Source organism: Triplophysa rosa, linkage group LG21 (assembly GCF_024868665.1).
Source record: "Triplophysa rosa linkage group LG21, Trosa_1v2, whole genome shotgun sequence".
Taxonomy (NCBI): Eukaryota; Metazoa; Chordata; class Actinopteri; order Cypriniformes; family Nemacheilidae; genus Triplophysa; species Triplophysa rosa.
The window spans coordinates 14,223,849-14,244,736 of record NC_079910.1 but is presented as its reverse complement, the minus strand read 5'-3'; the positions used below and the strand labels follow the sequence as shown (position 1 = coordinate 14,244,736).

Here is a 20,888-nt window from a genome sequence, read left to right as displayed (position 1 = left end):
CATGAAATGTGAATTTGAAATATTTTATTAGCTCATTTTTACCGAATGCCGACCTTCCACGAGGAAGAGCGAAGGTATTTCGAATTTTGAAGGTAACAAAAATGTAACTGCCAAAATGATTTGCTGCATCCGGATTACCGTGTGTTATTAGTTTTGAGAGGTTGTTATCTGGGAATAACGTACCTGCAAATGTCGTGACTGGCCAATCAGAATCAAGCATTCCAACGAGCCGTGTACTAATAATATATAAACAGATGGTTCAATATATTGATAATAAATGCAGTCTCTGAGAGTTTATATTTCAAGTTTTGCCTGCAAATGTGACATCCATAACACTGAAATTGCAGCATATCCAAATTCAATGTTTACATAACATCCTGTCTACTTAAGAGTCCTCCATCTGGCAGATTTTTGCAGTTGAAACAATTAAAAGCAGCACTTTAAATCTTTTCGAACATTTTAACTGAAAAGTATGCGTCGCAACCATCAAACGCCTAAACAACACCTTTACAGTAAAATGCTGTCCGGACACCGTGACAGCTGCCTTCGGTTTAATCCACAGCCCTAGACTGCCCAACATGAACAAAAAAAAAAGAGGAAAGAAATAACCAGAATCATTTCTCGCACTTTCTCTCCATCCCTCCCTCTGCACCTCTAACCCAGCACATCACTCTCTCCATCTTCTCTGCACTCCCAGGCACTCGCTCCTGCAGTAGCAACAGATAATTACAGCTTTCCCACTTCCCCTTTTAATCTCTCGCTCAACACTCGCTCCTTTTGCAACTCTGTTTCTCCTGCTTCCACTGCCTGGTCCCGGACCAAACAGCCCTGTTGCTAGGAGACAAGCTGGGTCGGAGCGGGAGCGGCAACGATGGCAGCGGCTCCCCCACTTCTCCGCCTCTCTGGAAATGAAGGAAAGAGTGCGGCGGAGGGCAGAAGTCCTTCAGGCGTGTGTGCTCAGCCGAAAGGAAAGACAGACCTCCACTCCTCATCTCATCCTGACAAACGTTTTACAAACTTCACAACAAACAATATCGATAGGAATGTGTCTTTCTTTATGGTCAACTAGTCTAATCGACTACATTTTTAATACTGTAATTATTTTTCTGTGCATATCATCATTTTTTGGTATTTGATTTGATCTGTTCAGGCAACCCTGTCGAAAAAAAACAGCATATGCTGGTTAGGTAGGTTTTGGTAGCTGGTTTGTGCTGGTTCAAGCTGGTCATGAGCTAGTCCTGAGCTGATCCTAAGATGGTCCTGAGCTGGTTCACCGGCTAGTTGGTAAAAACGTATTTGTTTGGCAAAATCACAAATATCTACAAAATTTCATCACCTGCCTCACATGTCAAGATCAACACGTCCACTTCAAAAGTGCCTGTGAGGAGGGCAGAAAGCCTGCTGATTCCGACACAAACATTTACAGTACTGAAATAAACCCCAAACCGAGTAGCACATGGGGGGCCCGGATAACCTGTCTGTCTTAATTCTCAACAAAGGGTCTGTACCCTCTCCGGGACAAGTACTGCCTTTTTGGCACACATCCAGAGGCCAGACAAACACAGAGGAAACAAGCAACGCAGGGACTGCATTCTGACAGTACAACAGAGAGATGAACAGGATCGAGTGGGAGTGGAAAGAGGTTGACTGGGTTAGTGCTAATTGTGACAGGCGGTCGCAGTTTATGGGCTAATCTTGGCAAATGGCCGCGTGGATAAACAAACTGATGGCTAAATGATGGAGCCTGTGTGTGTTCGTACTGACTTGTGCAGGCTAACAAGAGAGCCTGAGGGGGTGAACACACACATGCACACTTGCTCTGTTCGAAAACCTAATGAGCTGCCTGAGGATCCAGCATTTCTAGGCATCATAGCCAAGCTCTTGACGCGAAGGTTGTTCTAAAAGGTGGGCAACTTAATTATACATCTTGCAAAAATTCAATTTTAGACAAATTCTAAAGCAGCATTGCAGTGTCCTTTATGGTGAGAGCTAAAACAAAATGTGGAAAAAAAACAAGATGGCAAGACAGTGAGAGATTTGAAATATTTATGCAATATTCAAGGTCCAGTGTGTACATTTTTACATCTATTGATAGAAATGCAACATAATATACAGAACTATGTCTTCAGAGATGTATTAAGACCGGTTTTTATTATATTAGAATGAGCTATTTCTATCTACATACACCGCGGGTCCCCTTACATGGAATTCTCCATGTTGTTTCTACAGTAGCCCTAAACGGACAAACTGCTCTACAGAAGGTGTTTCGCAAATACGTCATCTCTTTTAGCAAAGATGCAAAAACGTGACGACATCTTAGTTCTGTGTCAGCCGCCGTAGTGCTTCAAAAGGGAGGGGTGGGGTGAGGCGTTGGTTGCAATTCACAACCTCACCGCTAGAGGCCGCTACATTTTATACACTGGACCTTTAAGGAATGTACGCAAATGTTTAGCTTATAGACTTTTCCCAATATTTGTAAAAATCCATTTTATGCTTAAGAGCATTATGGCATTACAACATCATCACCAAACTCTGTTGGAATTGTGTGTTGTGCCTTACAACACACTCTTCAAAATAAAGCTTCTGAAGGGGTTCTTTCAACACAATTTCACAGGAACTCGTAACTATTTTATGAAGAGTCTAATTCATATGAATACGAATTTATATGAATTTGTATGTTTTAGTGTGATTTGCGACACGCTAGGGACGGTTATGTTTAGGGAAGGGGCTTCGGTACTGCTTTTTTTGAATAATTGTACATTTTTGTGTGATTCACATCGTACGAATTCATATGAATTAGTCAGTCACCTCGTAAAATAGTTACGAATTCCCATGGATCCCGCGAGATTGGTTCTTTGCAGCGATGCCACAGAAAAAACTTTGTCGTTTCATAACCTTTGTGTGGTGTTTGAGTCTGTGGGACCTCTTTTTCATGTTTACTAAAAAAGATATAATATATAAAACGTATTCAATACAATAATATTTAAAAAATCAATCATTGTGATTAAATAAGATTAATTCATCCTCAGACAGTCAAATTCAAGTTTGTTTAAAATGTTATCCGACTCTACTTTTCACTTAAATCATATATTTTTTGTCATGCATACATACATTTTTGTAAATATCAACCATATGTGCTGCTTATATGGCTTGAAATTGGAATAAACATCTGTAAAGTAATTTTAGAGCATTCGTCATTGCTGTATTGATTTAAAAAAACGAATAATGCTGTGGTCGTCTACTAGTACAAACTTTTTCCACTATAATGACCCTTTCTAATGAACTTTTGTATGCTGAAAATCACTTTATTTGTCTCGATTTCTATGGATAATTTTAAAAAGCACATCACAAACTTAACACATAAAAGAAACATAACTGGGATTTCCATTAAGTCTCCAGAGGTTTAAAAGAGCAACCTCAGAGAAAAAAAATGAAAAAAGGTTTAAGAACAAAGCTACTGCCTCTTGATCTGCCCTCTCTCAATCCCTTAAGGTTGTTCACCCACCCTCAACTTTTCAGTACCTTTCCTTCTTTCCCTCATTCGTTTTTGTCTGCTCTCTCCTCTTCATTTATCCCTGTCCTTCGCTTGTTTTTTTCCAGATAAAGCGTGTGATTAGTTTGCTCGACAGAGTGCCGGGTATTCTATTGGTGAGGTACTCCGAGTTCCCAAGCGTGATATGTTTTGGCCATATTACATTTGAGGGCCGAGCTGTGTATGTGTGTGTGCTGGAAAAAGCACAGCTAATCAGTCCGGTTTGATTTGAAGAGTGGAAAAAGGATTGGACACACAGTTGGGGTTACGTCGCTCTATCAGGATTTATAGGAACCCCAACACACCCCCACCTGAATGAATAGATATGCAGAGTGTAAGGTAATAGGGTGCAAATGACAGCGAAAAAGATAACGCACACTTTAAGTCGGAGCTCAGAGCCAATTAAAACATTGTTAATTTATCCTGCTGTAGAGCATAGAGACTTTTCACCATGGCAACCGCGGGAATGCATGGAAACCAGAACACGCCAGCCACTCATTCACCTCACAGCCAGTTCCTACAGCTGCTGTACTGTGTGTGTGTGCGTTCATGTTTGTATATCCCGGTGGGGACCTAAACCTGAATACACACCAACACATGGGGACTCGTGTCACCGTGGGGACCAAAATTGAGGTCCCCAGGGGCAAAAAAGCTAATAAATTGTTTGTTGCGTGTGTGTGTGTGTGTGTGTGCGTGCGTGCGTGTGTGTGTTCATGTTTTTATATCCCGGTGGGGACCTAAACCTGAATGCACACTAACACATGGGGACTCGGACTTAGGTTTAGGGGTAGGGGATAAAATATACAGTTTGTACAGTATAAAAAACATTACGCCTATGGACTGTCCCCACGGAGATAAGAAACCAGACATGTGTGTGTGCGTGCGTGCGTGCGTGCGTGCGTGCGTGCGTGCGTGCGTGCGTGCGTGCGTGTGTGTGTGTGTGGAAATGAAGATGAGTGACTGTGTGTGTTAGCATCCGAACTAGGGATGCAGCTGCGTAGAAGAGATATCAGGATGTTTTAGACTAACTGCATTAGCCAGTGATAGTGTTTGCTTGGACAATTAAAGAAGCGTTAGCATCGGAGCCAATATCCCAGTGCTCCGACATGTGGTGCCAATGCGCATACAGAGACCCAAGTTCGAATCCCGGCTTGTGGTCATTTTGCGATGCCGTTCTCCTCTCTCCACTCAATACTTTCCTGTCCTTTCTTAATATACTGTTCTGTCCAATAAAAGGCAAAAATGCCCCCAAAAATATATTTTAAAAAGAGAAGATTCACTGAAGTGTTACCTTTTAATTTTGTTCACCAATAGCTATGTCAGTGCGTAAAATATCTATACATAATATATAGACGGTTTCATGGGACGCATGCACGCACCTGGCCTAAAGTTAACTTCCGGTCTGTGTTTGTTAATCGTTCTGGGCTGTGTTAACGATGGATCTTAGCGCTTAAGAGCCTTTTCTACGAGCCACTTTGCGAATGTTCGTCATCGTTTCACGTGCGTTTCCCAAAAATGCACTTAACACGACTGCACGTAGCAGTGCTTTAAGTGCTCCTTTCGAGTCGCTATCCTTTGGCAGGTGCTGAAATGTCACCTTATACAATGGCTCGTTTTTTGTAGCACGCGTTTGTTTTCTAAATGTTTAGACTAATTATTTTCACCCGATGTACATGTGAATATTGTTTAATGTTGTTCAACATATTTTTTTGTGCATCATGTAATACGTTTTCTATGTGTAGACTTATCTACTGTGATATTTAGCATGTTCCAGGGAAAATCAAAAGTTAAAAATCAAAAGTAAAAAATGCTTTCTATGTTTGTTGAACCACATTTTATTACACTTTTGGGTGGTGTGGAGGTGGCAATTTCAAGTTAAGTTTTTATTAGGGCCTATGTATTATCTAGCTTACACTTCTAGGTCCAAACAAAATGTTTATTGTACACATACATACATTACCAGCACTTTATTAATAATAAGCATAAAGTTTGGTCATTATGAATATGAACCTTTCAATTAGAGAACAATGAAGGGAAGAGCTAATCAATCCAATTTCTCAACAAATCAGGCAGTCAGTTTCTTTAAGTATTGCCTTCTGCAGTTGTTGGAACATATGAAAGGCAGTGTGTGATATATAAGGTTTGTAACAGCCTGCCCTGAAAACCTTGAATCACATAGTTCCTCGTTCACAATAGTCTCAAAGAGGAAATCATGGCTGCACTACAGCAGCAGGAGAAAGACAAACAAAACATTTTTACTCTGCATAAAATGTGGAGTAACTTTAATACAGCAATCCAGCAACAAATATGCATCCTTTGTTAGAACCAATAACTTAATAACAATAACGTGGCCATACTATATATTTTTATTCTTTACTTTATTAATGCATGTTCAGTCATTTAATTTTTATTGTACTGTATATTTTATTAATTTAGTTTAGCAATTTAAAAAATTTAAACAAACAAAAAAACAAAATAAATAAAAACACGATAAGTCACATGGGAGTGTTTAAATTTAGGCGCAATTCTCCAGTTGTCCTGCAGGTGACTTCATAAATATGTCTTCTTACGATGTACTTAGGGATTTATGATTGCTCCAGAGCACACGTACAGCGATTTTCAAGTGCTAAAAATTACGAAGCTTTTGGGAAACGGTACGATTGATTTTACGATGCACTTAGCCTTACAATGCTTTTGGGAAACGCAGCCCTGGCGTAGTGGCTAATAATATAACTATTTATAGTCTATTTAATTTAAATTAATATCAATTTATATTACAATTTAATTGTATAATAATTGTATTAAATAAACAATTTGTTGAATTCTATTGTATATTCATTTTATTAAATAAACAATTTGCTGAATGGGGCCACAAAAGTTTGTTTATGGTGCTGCTTTGACACAGTCTATAAGTGAAATTATGATGCAATATATTGTAAAGCTATTTTTGCCATTATTAAATCCTTAAAACCTATTAAAGAAATAAAGTATAACATTTTATTGTTTAGAGGTTGCTCTTTCATAAAGCAGGAGATTTAAAGTTCTCAGTTTTGTTTCATTTAAGCATCAGCTTAGTCTTATAATAAACATAGATATGAAGAGTATGTGTAAGAGGTGTAAAAGGAATTTAGATTCTATTGGCATAATATTTTGGATTTGGGTAAATTTGAAGAGAAATGTAGGGTTTCATATAGAACGCTTCAATAATGTCGACTTTAAATTTCAGACTTGTCCAATCTGAGCTCAGTCTGTGCTATTGTAGTGATCTCTTCTGAAACTCCAATGGAGACATTTTTTAGATGTCTGGGTCTTCTTCTCTGGGTCTTTTTCTATACACTGTGAGTTAATTTGACCTTTTTTAACACTGGCGATTTTGCTGTGAGGAGATATATCCGAGATGATTTTAAAGACATCTCATCTGTGACTTTTCTTCCTTACAGGATTCCAGTGTTCTTCATAAGGTCTGGGCTAACATCTGAATATTCACTAACTCAAGAACCGTCTCTGCTTACGCCATCACTGCATGGTTATTTCAGTCATTTCTAAACGCTCTGCGCCTCAGCAGACAAAGTTTCTGTACTGTCTAGTAACATTAATCTCTTCCTAGTTAACAGGAAAATGAGACTTATTTCATTTCTCTGTTCACGGGTGATAAATGAAACTAATCATGTTGGCCTGTCATTAACTGCCTCCAGCTGTGTGTGTGTGTATTGTTAGACTTCCAGGGCAGTGGACCGACAGTTCCTCTTCTCTCTAATTCATAAATAATCACTCGCTTAGTCCTGCATCTGTCTTCTCTGTTGAATCTATAAAATGCTGATACCGACCGGTCTCCTGGGGAGGACAAATTATAGACCGTTCACTTAACCAAAAGCTTGTTTTTTGTGAAAGCGCCTTACATGTGAACCTCATGAATATCCAATGAATATTCAGGATGAGTCAATCTATTTGCAGATATCAAAAGTGGCTTCACACCAACTTTATTAAAATCAATTAGTTCCACTATGCAGAGTGTGACGTTAGGCTTATTTCTGTATCTCCCTTTCTTTCAGAGCACATACTCTGTCCTAAAACACACAAGTTGATAGTGTTTTAAGGGCATTGTATGACAACCTCCCAATGATACATTTTGTTCAAATGTTAGAAACAAAAACTGATATAAAAATAAAAGAAACGTTGCCTATATAAACAATTAGAAATGAAAACTAACAAATAATAAAAACGAATAAATAACAAATAAAGAATAAAATGTGTTATAATAAATAAATAAAATATTTATCATAATAAATTAATAAATAACAAAATTGGCAAATAATAGAACTAAAATTAAACAAAAATGAACATTAAAAATTAATAATAATGATAAAACTATAACAACTCTGAAAACGCAAGGTAAATGTTGATTATAAACATTATAAATAAACTTATACTTAAAATAAAGTTAAACATGAAAAAAGTTCCCATATATCGAGAAAAAATGTAGGTTTGATAACGATCACTTTTGCCAGCAAGGAACGCTCTTGCAACCATATAGCAAAGTGCTAAAAAACACTCTAACCTTTTTGCAACCACCACGACATCCAATAATTTGGCAGCACAGACGAGCACCACTCAAACACTTTCCTCAGAAAACGTAAAAATCCAATTTGCTCTATTTTTCACCATAGTCACCCATAGCGACTTAAAGTGAAGCACCGTAGAGAAGAGAACACAGTGTGTGCGTACTGTACTAGAGAGAACACTGACCACTAACTGACCTACAAACATCCCTATATGCCCCTCTCCAGACGAACATCTCTGTCCCAAAGCATTCCTCGTTTTATCATCTTCTGTGCCCGCCACCCGCCGCGCATGTACTCCTGTTAGTCTGAACACTCACGACCACAATTACTGCAGGAGTAACATACCGCTGCTCAACTAGCAGAGGGGGTCAGGAGGACCACTACCACTGTGTGTGTATGTGAGAGAGGTAATCCGAGGGAAAGTGGAGAGGACAGCGAAAAAGAGATGGTTTCCCTGTCGACTCACACAACATAGTGGATGTGACAAACTACATTTTTAGATGTTCTTCCAATCCACTCTTTACTTACTCTGAATGATTAACCAATCAGTGTCCTGATACAACAAACAGACACTAATCTTACCAGCTGCTTACCTACACCTGCTTTGTGTGTGTGTAAGAGATATTAGAGCCCTGGGAAACAGCGACTTGAGGGGAAGGGGGTGTTGGGAATACGTAGTTCACCTTTAGTGTCCACAACATGAGAAATGTATCTTGGCTTATCTTAGATAGTTCACCCAAAAATGAAAATTCTGTCATCATTTACTCAACTTCAGGTCATTCCAAACCTGTATGACTTTTTATCTTCTGCAAAACACAAAAGAAGATATTTGAAGAATGTTGATAACCAAACAACACAGGTCCCCATTGACTTCCATTATATGGACACAAAACCACAGAGACATTTCTCAAAATATCATGAAGAAAATGTCATGAAGGTGAATTATCTTTATTTTGGAGTAAATTATCCCTTTTTACAAAAGAAACTCAAACTATCACATCATCCTCTCATATGGGTAACTAAATGACACAATATGACACAAGACATGTAAACATGTCACGGCTGAGTGACTGTCCAGACACGCTGAAAACACCCTCAACTGCAACTGCAAGAGTGTGCCACTCGATGATGTCAACAGTGTTGACAACCGACACAAGCACACCCATGATCTCTTGTCTACACCTGCACACTGTTGACCACAAACACTTCCACCCATTGTGTGCTGAAGAAAGAGCGATACAGATTAATTCACTTCTGCATCTGAGGCTTCTTTAGGGCTCCGAGATGAATGGACTGATAAACAGGCCCCTAGGTGGCCAACTGAGAAAAGACAGAGTTGGTGGTCAATGAAAGAAAATGTCTGTATGAGGAATGGGCAGAATAAAAAATCTCAATAATGTTGTGGATTCAAACTGTATTGCCATGTTGTTTCATTTGTGTTTCCAATTGTGCTAAACATCTTGCTTTACCTCACAGAACCAAATAGCAGAGAGCGCATGCTCTTGTTTCTAGTGTTTGTGATGTCACAAAAATGCATTCTACATTCTATGGTTTAATATTCTTACTTTGCATTTTGGTTACATAAAAAGTAAACTATTAAAGTGTTGGTTGGTCTATGCCACAAAACATTTGACGTTTTCACACACATGCTATGTAAGTAGTAGTCATCAGTTTCTTTTCCCAAAAAATATAAATGTAAAATATTGATTATTACCATTAGGATAACACTACAGTAGGGGTGTCACAACATATCGATATTGACACTAACCGTGATATTAAAAACCACTATTAATAATACTGTGTTAATATTACTTAAAGATTTCAAGGTTTCTAAGCAACAACATAGACAAACGTTACTGCGCATGCGCTCATTCGTGGACTGCCCTTAACTTCCGGTACACATTCGCAACTTCCGGTGGTTCCATTCGAGTGCCTGTAGATTATTTCTGATAACAAGCAAAAGAAACCGAGAACCGTTACTTGGCTAAACGCTTTAAAGGAGTCATTCGCCGGAAGTACGTGTTTTTCTTTGTCTTTTGTGTGTTATAAGTTGCCCATGCATGTATTAGACACATGAAATTGCAAAAATTTAAGTGTCGGAACAAAAGATGTATTTTATCTAGAAGCGAATGCTCACCCAGACCTGCCTGAAACGCCTCGTGTAACCACACACCCCACAACTTGACGTCAGCTCGTGGAGTGATTTGACTAAACCCGCCCAAATCTACACGCAAGTAATGTGGGCGGTCTTGTAAATCTCATTGTACAGCCGCCGGAGCAGCCATGTCGTGGAGACGCTGTGTGTTCCGTTGCCAAAAGAAAGCCTCTTTGTTTTCTCTGCCAAAAGATGAGGCAACAAAAAACGAATGGTTACATTTTATTTTCAACACTGTTCCAGAGAAGTACAATGAAAAAGTGCTAGTTTGTGCAGAGCATTTTAACGACGATTTAAATAATAAAAGTATGTTTTTAAATTTTGTTATAATTCGTTATGATTTCGTTACACTGACGCCAAATCTTTATAACGTCGTATATAAAAGGTAAAACAGTTAGCTATAATATAATATTAAATATTAAACTATTTAAAGTAGTTTTTTAATAAAAACTTAACAATCCTTCACATCCTGCTCGAGTCGCGCTGGCAAAGTTAATGTATCGGCATGATCTTCATTCTCCGGATCAGATTCGGGCTCGAATTGATAGGGAAGTATCGATGCCATTTTATCACCTGTCATTAGCTTTGAAACCTGATGTTCCGAATATGGTAAGAGGCGTTACATTTCCATCACACAATTGCAGTATTCCACCAATCACTATGCAGTAGTGAACTGGCCAATCATAGCACACCTCGCTTTTCAGAGCGATGAGCTTTGTAAAATATCCTCGCGTTTCAGAGAGGCGTGGCTAAGAGGAGATACAAACATGCACGGTATGTGGAAAATACAGCGTTCCCTTTCTGTCGGTCTCTCAACGTTGTGTCGAGCCGACAGATGGGGTTCGCTCTTGAGAACCTATCAACTTCTGACTAGTTTAGAAAAGGCCAATGAAATTGGCGAATGAAATTTGCATGCCTGACTCCGCCCCCGGATATCCGGGTATAAAAGGGAGACGGCGTGCTGCATTCATTCACCTTTTGTTCTTCGGAGCCTTCACACTGAACGACTTCGAGACTTCAATCTCTACGCCGAATTACTGATGGAACCTTATGACATGATGCAGCGGACTGTCCCTTCCTGCAGTAACTTCCCCTGGGCGTCTCGGCAGTGCCAGAAGTGTTCGAGTTTTTTCTCTAAAAGAGCAAATTTCTCCAGCGTGGCATGTCCCACTGTTCTCATGGGTGCAACACACTCATCGAGGGGGGGGGACGGACACGATGTCTGCTTCCAGTACGCTGGGGCAGACGTTGTGGATACGTCCTGCCCGCACTACGGGCGGTTGACGATTCAGACGTTGCGTCACGGGTGGCTGTGTTCCCACGGGACTCAGCCACCACCTCGTTTGCTCCCTACGGCCCTGCCATCCGCTACGGCAAGCAGCGAGGGTGATATGAGGATCACTGTGAGCGTTTATCCGCCAGCCACTGGCTCACGGACCGTTCGCACCTCGTCTCGCTTGTCTGACTGTTCCCCAGGAGACGGTCCCACCATCTTGTTCCTCAACCACGTATTCGGAAATGGTGTGTGATAATGATGAGATGTCCCTTGCAGCATCGGGGGGTGACGTACTGCCATCCTAATCCGGCGATTCCTCGGAGCTCCCTCCCTCGGGGGGTCGAGCCAAGGAAGAAGCGGACATCAAAATGTCAGCCATGCTTTCCCGGGCCGCCGTGAGCGTTGGGTTGCAGCGCCCGCACTGCCTCTCCCAGCGCTCGCGGCTGGTTACATGGTGCCTCGGGCTTGAGCGCGGCTCCAAGCCGCGCCCGCCCCCAGTGCCGTGTTTTCCGGAAGTGCATGAGGAATTTAGTAAGACCTGGAACGCCCCCTCTCCGGCACGGTCACGTCTAACAAGTTCTGTCACCCTTTCTTCCCTCGAGGGTGAGGCATCTAGAGGATACGTCGATGTCCCCCAGGTGGAGTGTGCCGCCGTGGTGCACTCATGCCCGCAGGCGGCAGCCACCTGGGGGACTCGACCTAGACTCCTGTCCAAAGCATGTAGGGTCTTGGCATCTCTCGAGTCAAGAGCTTACATTGCTGCGGGCCAAGCTGCCTCCTCTCTCCACGCTATGGCTCCTGCCAAGCTAAGGCATTGAGAGAGCTCCACGAGGGTAAGACCGACCCAGCGCTTATGCAGGAACTCCGCGCCGCCACCGACCTCGCTCTATGGGCGGCCAAGGTGACCGCGCGGGCCCTGGGTCGGGCGATGTCCACACTTGTGGACCATGAGAGACACCTCTGGCCGAACCTTGCACAGATGAGTAACGCAGAGAAGGTCCGCTTTTTCGACGCACACATCTCGCAAAGGGGGGGCTGTTTGGTGATTCTGTCAACCCGCAGTTCTCGACAGTAAAGAAGCAGGCACCATCGCCCTGTCAGCAGCCACGGCAAAAGCAGCGGCCCTCATGGGAAGACCCCGGGGAGATCGAGAATACCATCGGGCCCGACCCCAGCCATTCCATGCTGCGTGGTCGATCCGGGATGGTTCCTGCCCCGTCCCAACGGCCCACTCTCTTAAGAGTCCTCTCTCTCTGGGTGTGTATCACAGCCGCTCTCACCCTCTACACGATGGTGTTCGGCAACTCGACGTTGCGTCAAGGCGAGACCCAATGTCGAGGATAATCAGTAGCCCTCAGCACTCTCAATCGACAGTGCGTTGTGCTACATCATCGCCAGGCAGGTAAGCAGCAGAGCCGATCTCCTCCCCAGGGGCTCCCCATGGCAAGGGATCCGCACTGCTCGCCATTGAACCACCCCCTGGGAGGTCGATGAAGCAGATCATACCCCTAGCCCCTGTCTCGGTCCCTGGGAGCCTGACTAGAGCCCGCAAACCGTCACGGGGCTACGGGATACGATTCGTCTCGGCTACGCGATACAACTTACCAGACGCCCGCTCAAGTTCGGGACATCCTCTTACCTCAGTCAGAGGCGAGGATGCTCCCGTGCATCGGGCCAGGGTCACCACCCCTCTAGCAAGCAATCGTGCTCATCCCTCTGGCCGAGATGTTCAACGGGTTCTGCAGCCCGTACTTCATCGTCCCCAAAAAGGGGGGTTGCTAGATCTGCGTACCCTGAACAGGCACCTACTCAAGCTGCCATTCAGGATGCTCACGCAGAAGCACATCCTGGCGTCTACCAGATGTCAAGATTGGTTCATGGCAATCGACCTGAAGGACGCTTACTTTCATGTCTCGCTTTCGAGGGCGGGCATATCAGTACAGAGTCCTCCCTTTCAGTCTGTCCCTGTCCCCACGAGTCTTCACGAAGATCGTGGAAGCCGCCCTCACTCCCCTCGGGGACAGAGGTGTGCGGGTACTAACTATCTCGACGACTGGCTCGTCTGGGCACACTCGCGAGATCTGTTGTGTACACAGGGACATAGTGCTCCGGCACCTAGATCGGTTGGGACCACAGGTCAACCAAGAAAAGAGCAAGCTCTCCCCTGTGCAGAGCATCCTCTTTCTCGGTATGGAACTCGACTCTGTCTCCATGACAGCGTGACTGACTCAGAGCACGCTCAGTCAGTGTTGAACTGCCTAAAACACTTCAGGCAGTCAGCGGTCCCCCTGAAACTTTCAGAGGCTCCTGGGCACATGGCGTCCTCGGTGGGGGTGGTCCCCCTCAGGTCAATGCACATGCGACCGCTCCAACACTGGCTACAGAGTCGGGTTCCCTGGAAAGCGTGGCACACCGGCAGCAGGCGTATGGTCATCATGCCTTTCTGCCAACGCACCCTGACCCCCTGGTCTTCAATGACCTTCTTGCAGACAGGGTCCCCCTAGGGCAGGTACAAGGCAAGTCGTGGTGACGATGGATGTCTCCCTGCAGGGTTGGGGTGCTGTGTGCAACGGGCACGCAGTGTCGGGGCGGTGGACGGGCCCCCGCCTGTGTTGGCATATCAACTGCCTAGAGTTGTTGGCTGCGCTACTTGCACTGAAGAGGTTGCAACCTCTCGTGCAGGGCAAGCACGTGCTGGTCCGGTCAGGACAGCACAGCTGCCGTAGCGTATATCAATCGTCAGGGTGGCATTCGCTCACGGCAGCTAACACGACTCGCCCGACGCCTCCTCCTCTGGAGTAAGCAGGTGATCAGCTCCCTGCGAGCCACACACATCCCAGGCGAGGGCACAGGTCTTGTGCAAGGCCAGGGAAGAGGAGCATCAAGTGGTACTAGTTGCGCCCTATTGGCCCAACCGGACTTGGTTCTCGGAGCAAAGCCTCTTGACAACAACTCGCCCCTGGCCGATCCCCCTGGCGAAGGACCTGCTTTCCCAGGGGAAGGGGCACGTTACGGCATCCCAGGCAGACCCCTGGAACTTCCATGTCTGGACAGGACGAGGAGATCCTGAGTGGCCCACCCCTGGTGTTAGGACATCACTCAGGCTAGGGCCTCGGCCACTAGGCGGCTATACGCCCATAAGTGGCGCCTCTTCTTGTCCTGGTGCTCTTCTCGAAGAGAAGACCTGTGGAGTTGCTCGATCGGGAACGTGCTGTCCCTTCCTCAAGAGAGATTGGAGAGTAACCTCTCCCCCCTCCACACTGGGAGTGTATGTAGCCGCTACGGCCGCTCATCACAACCCAGTTGCTGGGAAGCCTCTGGGACAGCACAACCTGGTCAGTAGGTTCCTAAGGGGCGTGAGAAGGCGACCGCCTCATTCGCGCTCCGTACCCTCTTGCGACCTAGGTGGTGGGCCTCAAGAGCCCCCCCCCCCTTCGAGCCTCTCGGAGCTGCCGCTCTTTCTCACCTCACGATAAAGACGGCTCTCCTGATGGCGCTCACCTCCAAGAGGGCAGGGGACCTACAAGCACTCTCTGTGTCCACAGATTGCCTAGAACTCAGGCCCGGTGATTCTCATGTTATCCTGAGACCCCGGCCCGGCTACGTGCCCAAAGTTCCCACCACTCCCCCTAGAGACCAGGTGGTGAACCTGCAGGCACTCCCCACCGGGGAGGCACTCCCCACCGGGGAGGAAGACCCCACCCCATCCGTGTTGTGTCCTGTATGCGCACTGCGCCTCTACTTGGACCGCACGCAGAGCTTCAGATGCTCTGAGCAGCTCTTTGTCACGTCACGTGAGGTCAGCAGAAGGGGAGGGCTGTCTCCAAACAGAGGCTGGCGCACTGGATCGTGGATGCCGTCGCTACGGCATACCAATCTCAAGATCACCCCTGCTCGTTAGGAGTGAGGCACACTCCTCATGGGCACTGGCTCAGGGCGCCTCTCTGGCAGACATCTGCAGAGCTGCGGGTTGAGCTACGCCCAACACCTTCGCGAGGTTCTAATAGCTATGCGTGGAACCGGTGTCAGCCCGCGTCCTGCAGGGCAACGTGTAGGACTGGCAGCCGGTAGGGCGTACGCCTGCGAAAGCCCTTCCCCCTTCCTCTAGGGGGATCAACGGCTATTTACGCCTCCCTTCTTTCCCCACTGGGTAAAGAACAGGCATTCCATCCATCAGTAGCACCTTCCTGGGGGCAGGCTGGGCAGAGCAGCCCTGCCCCCTTAGGCCGGGAAACAGTTGAGTTATCTACCACATAGCTCTAACCGGACCTAGTGCTCCAGACGTGGTAACCCCCCCCCCCCCCCGTGGGCGGTTCCATCTGATGTATCCTCATGAATGGTTCCCACCTCGGCAACCCATGACCTCCCTAGGTGGACCTCCACCTTGCGGTTAACTCCTTCAGTCCGCACGTTTTCCCATGAGTTCTCCCCTGATGGTGAGACCATGTGGTGTCTCCACTAATTCCTCCCTATGGTAGGTAGTGGTCTCTGTAGCATTTTTCCCCCAGGGGGGAATAATGCTTACCCAGTGGCCCTTATGGTGCCGGGCGGCTTCTTGCTGTTAGAGAATCAAGGCATCCGCCCGTGACGGCCGGTGGCAGGGGCTTCCCACTTTTTTCTAAAAAGCTCTGGGAGCCCCTACCTCTCCACTGGATGGTTACAATTTCACGCTCACGCCTGACTCGATTGTGAAGCGGCACAGCGCTGTGGCATTTTTCATAGGAACCCCATCTGTCGGCTCGACACAACGTCGAGAGACTGACAGAAAGGGAACGTCTTGGTTATGGATGTAACCTCAGTTCCCTGATGGCCACCCACCGCAGCAGTCAAGGGATGCTCAGGCTCCTCAGACCAAGAGGTGAATGAATGCAGCACGCCGTCTCCCTTTTATACCCGGATATCCGGGGGCAGAGTCCGGCATGCAAATTTCAATCGCCAATTTCATTGGCCTTTTCTAAACTAGTCAGAAGTTGATAGGTTCTCAAGAGCGAACCCCATCTGTTGGCTCGACACAACGTCTCGTTCCCTCCATCAGGGAACTGAGGTTACATCCGTAACCAAGACGTTTTTTAACCTTAAATCGTGTATATACATTGTAATTCATCTAAAGCAAACAATAATATTTGTTTTTGCTGCGTAAAATGACCCCTTTAATACTTTGAATTTAGACTGTGATACCAAGCTCAACCACTAGTTGTCCCATACGGTTTCTTTAAATGCGACAAAACTACAGGACCATTCAACAAATTGTTTTTATGTAATAAAATTAACATACAACAAAATTCAACAAATCATTTATTTAATACAATTATTATACAATAAAATAATAATATAAACTAATATTTAAATAAATTAAATTAAATATAAATAGTTATTATTAGACACTTGCAAAACACAGACCGGATGTTAACTGCAGTCCAGGCGCGTGTATCCGATGAAACCGTCTATATCAACGGCTGTTTGAATACTTGATTCTGATTGGCTGGAGGGTGTGCATTAAAACTATTTGATGCACATCTAGTTCCAGTCAGTTTGATCAATGTTCAAAATTAATGCGCTGCCTATAATGTAATCATATTACACAGATGCACACGCACAGATCGGACATTGCACTGCCAGTGCTCACTGAAACATTTTTGAGTAAACTGTTCCTTTCAGTACTGTGAGGAGAAAACCGTCAGTACTTCAATACAAGCCCCGCCTACTCCCCACAGCCTCCTATCACTATACAACAAAGTTGGTTTGTTTATCCTCTCTCAAAATTCTGACTTTCTTGCCCCTCATGCCACAAAACCCTAATCTCCTAGTTTCAAGACACAACATGCAAAGAGAGAACCAGTCTTTTCTGCAACAGTTGCTCAGAGAGAGAGAGAGAGAGAGAGAGAGTGAGAGGAAAGAGAGGAACGTTGGAAGCTATTAATAGTGTCTACAGACGCTGGTGTCAACTGCATGTGATGCCTGTGACTGTTTCCTCAGCCCTTCTCTCACTCCCAATATCATTTCTCTCTCTCTCTCTCTCTCTCTCTCTCTCTCTCTCTCTCTCTCTCTCTCTCTCTCTCTCTCTCTCTCTCTCTCTCTCTCTCTCCTGAAATCCCCTTCACTTTATCCCGCTCCATCTGATCGTTGTGCTTCCCCCTCCTCCTGCCACATTATGAAAAAAAATATTTTATTATTATTATCTTTTATCTCTCCCCCTCTTTCCCTAAACGATCCGATCCCTTCATTCTCACGTTACTGTCGTACGCTCTTTATGCGTTATGAAGTACAGATAAAGGTCACTTAAGGTCAAATGAATCAGATGAGGATGATCTACACATTTGTGAATGATGGCTCCTGTATTCACAATATTTCGAGCTGTGAGTTTTGATGAGTAATACGCCAGGCGTCTGAGAGAATACAGTATGTCAGTCATGTAAGAGTACAGCGATTATCTTATGACTGCGTGGCTGATCAATTAACTCTTGACATCAAACTACTACTTTACACACACAAATGAGAAATAAATAATAGACCACATTACCGATAGATTTTCCGCAGCATGATAGAGACCTTTGGGATAATCTATTATAAAAGTGCAGACCTCAAACATAGGCCTAACTGAAATTATGTCTGACGTCAAAATTGCAAATACAAAAAAAACAATTCAAGAGTGCCACAGAAATGACTTTACATTTACATTTACATTGAATTGGATTCATTCACATTGAAAACAGATTTTTTTATATAGGCTGCATATTGTGTTAAAGAAAAACCTCAAACCCATTAGGTTTGACCCAAAGCGTTACAACCCAAAATAAGAACACACACATACTCCGAGACCTTGCGAGCAAGAGAGAGAGAGAATTATATTTGAATAGTACAAATCTGGGGCAGCCTCTTCATTATCAGGGTACACGGAGAACAGAGGGCATATCCACCTCAACTTCTGATTCCTTTATCAGTATGATGGTTATGAATCTTTATCTGGGATCCTCATTATTTCACTTGTGCTGGTGAGAGCTGACCCGCTCACCCCGTCTACCGCTCTCTCTCCCTCCATTGCTTTTATATTCTCGTACATACGTTTCTAGCCTGCTTCTCACCAATAATACCACACACCACCATATTGTCTGACTAAGCTACACAGGTGAACCAAATCAGCAGGTATGTTTGGGTTAAGTCAGTTATTCAAATAAAGTCAACGGCTTGGAAACCTGAACTCTTCGGCTAAGAAAAGGAATGGCATGAGGTTAAGTCATTGGTTTAGAATACAATTAAAATGCACAGTTACAAATATCGAGTAAATTGTGATATGGTGAAATGGGAAATGCCATATGGGACAGCATCATTTGCTACTATTGCCTGAGAGGTTTTTTTTGTCCCAGGATGTGTTGTACGCATCAGACAACTATTATCATATTGTGTCCAAGGCTGTGGTTTGGGTACTATGTTTGCTCGTTTTACACTTTTTCCAATGTCTAAATGTATTAACTAAACTCCTCACAATACAAAACTGACAAAATGATGTATTCCATACACGACTGAGGGTCAAACCAATGCAGACATGGAAGAGAACAAGTGCTTACAATTATATTCGTTTAAAAATGGATGAAAACGATACTTTTAACCAGGCTGACGGTGGATCTAACGATTGCAAGTAACTGAGACATCTTGGTTTTCCAAAAGCCGTGCCCCACATTCGGGTGCACCTTTACCTATTAAAGTGACACACGAACAAGTGGTTACCAGAGACCTGTAAGTGAAGAACTAGAAAAACAAAGCATATTGTGATTCACCTGCGAACATGTGCGCTATTTTGCGCGTGGCTTTCATATGATTTGCATAGGCAAATACTGCGCGCTCTTACGCGCGTCTTGGTGCTGGAAGCGCAGATCGAGGAAGAAAGCGCCCCTACTAACCGTTGCTTTGATGGGGACGTACAGGACCGGTCTGTCAGCTGCCCCGTTCTCGTTCTGCTCGCGGTCAGTGCTTCCCACCTGGAAACCTTTGGATTTCACCCAGAACTTGAATTTGGCGTTGATGTGGCTGCTTTCGACATAGACGCCCTCCGGGTCGTCGTTCTGCAAAAGGGTCTGGAGAATTTTGTTGTATTTTCGCCGGGTGACCGTCTTTGTCTTGCCGGAGTCGCCGTAAGTGCGGAGGCACCACTCTTGAAAATCCCCAAACATTTCGCCTTCGGACACCGCGGGGCTTCGGCTCCTTTTCGTTAAATCCGTTCGTTTTTTGGTCGTCATGGCGTTGTCTCTTTCAAAAAAACTCCTTCCGAAACGAAAGAGGCTTCGAAAATGCTATTTGTGAGCGAGATATATATGAATACAGGTCCTAATGTGCCACGACTGTAAATATAAATGTTAGTCAAATGCCCAAACAGCGTGCCGCACGCGCCTTAACGCCAGCGTATTTCCCTATTCTCGCACCTGTTAACTGAGCCCGAGCCGTTTCCTCTGTCCCAAAGGATGACAAATAAATGACAGTCCCGCGTCTCTCCTATTGAGGAACTGAAAGAGGAGGCAGTCCTAGAAACGGCTTTCGCCCACCTGTATGCTGGAGCTGCAGGCTAATTGGGAGTAACTGTCCCTATACTGCAAAACGTACAGCTTAAATCAAACATCAATCAGGCTGCTAGTAAATATAGGATATCCGAGCAAGTAGTTCGTTGGAGCTCATGCACTGGTCGGGCAGATGCAGCTACGGAGGCTCGGTGAGATGAACTGCACACCTCCCTTTGAGCTCCACCTGAAACCGCTTACCACCTGTTAGAATGAGCTCGACGCTCCGTGCGCTGTCCCGAGCCCGACGCCTGTCCACGAGGAGAACTGAACCGTGCGCGTTCGCTGTAATTTGAGATAAGAAGCTGGCTACCTGACCCACGAGGCTGGATAGATTGGAGCGGCGTCCCTTGCGCGGTGGAACCGGGTGCGCATCAGATCCAGGAAGTGCACCCTTTCAGATAACCCAAACGAACACAAAGCAGGGAACTGTCCCACGTTGTCGAACGAGCTGGTCAACCAAGCGTTGCTTTTACGTTTATTTTTCAAATAGTAGCGTAGGCTATGTCATTTCTAAAGCTGTCTGGTTAAACAGAATTTATGAAAAAAAGAAAGTTTTTTTCCATTAAAACGAATATGAAGGACGGGCAAAAGTAAATTGTGCATCAAGTCCCTCATTAATATAGATAATCAAAACGATAATTAACAAATTGTTAACTCTTTGTCTCCTATTTTGATGCAGCTATATTTATATTTTTGGAAACATTCAGGTGGGGACAAAAGAAAATATATATCAGGGGTTAATTTGCCATTAATAGATTTACAAGCGTAATTCACCCAAAAATGAAAATGTCATCCCGAACCACTTTCTCAA

At 44.6% G+C, this 20,888-nt stretch overlaps 1 protein-coding gene across 1 annotated transcript in view; it reads right to left on the bottom strand.

Moving 5' to 3' along the window:
* nol4lb (nucleolar protein 4-like b) overlaps positions 1–20,645 on the bottom strand; it is a 112,527-nt gene extending 91,882 nt beyond the window's left edge. The window contains exon 1 of the mRNA XM_057363141.1: positions 19,424–20,645. Coding sequence (XP_057219124.1) covers positions 19,424–19,759 — 336 coding nt within the window. The 5' untranslated portion in view covers positions 19,760–20,645. The remainder of the gene's footprint in view (positions 1–19,423) is intronic.
* Between the last annotated feature and the right edge of the window lie 243 nt (positions 20,646–20,888).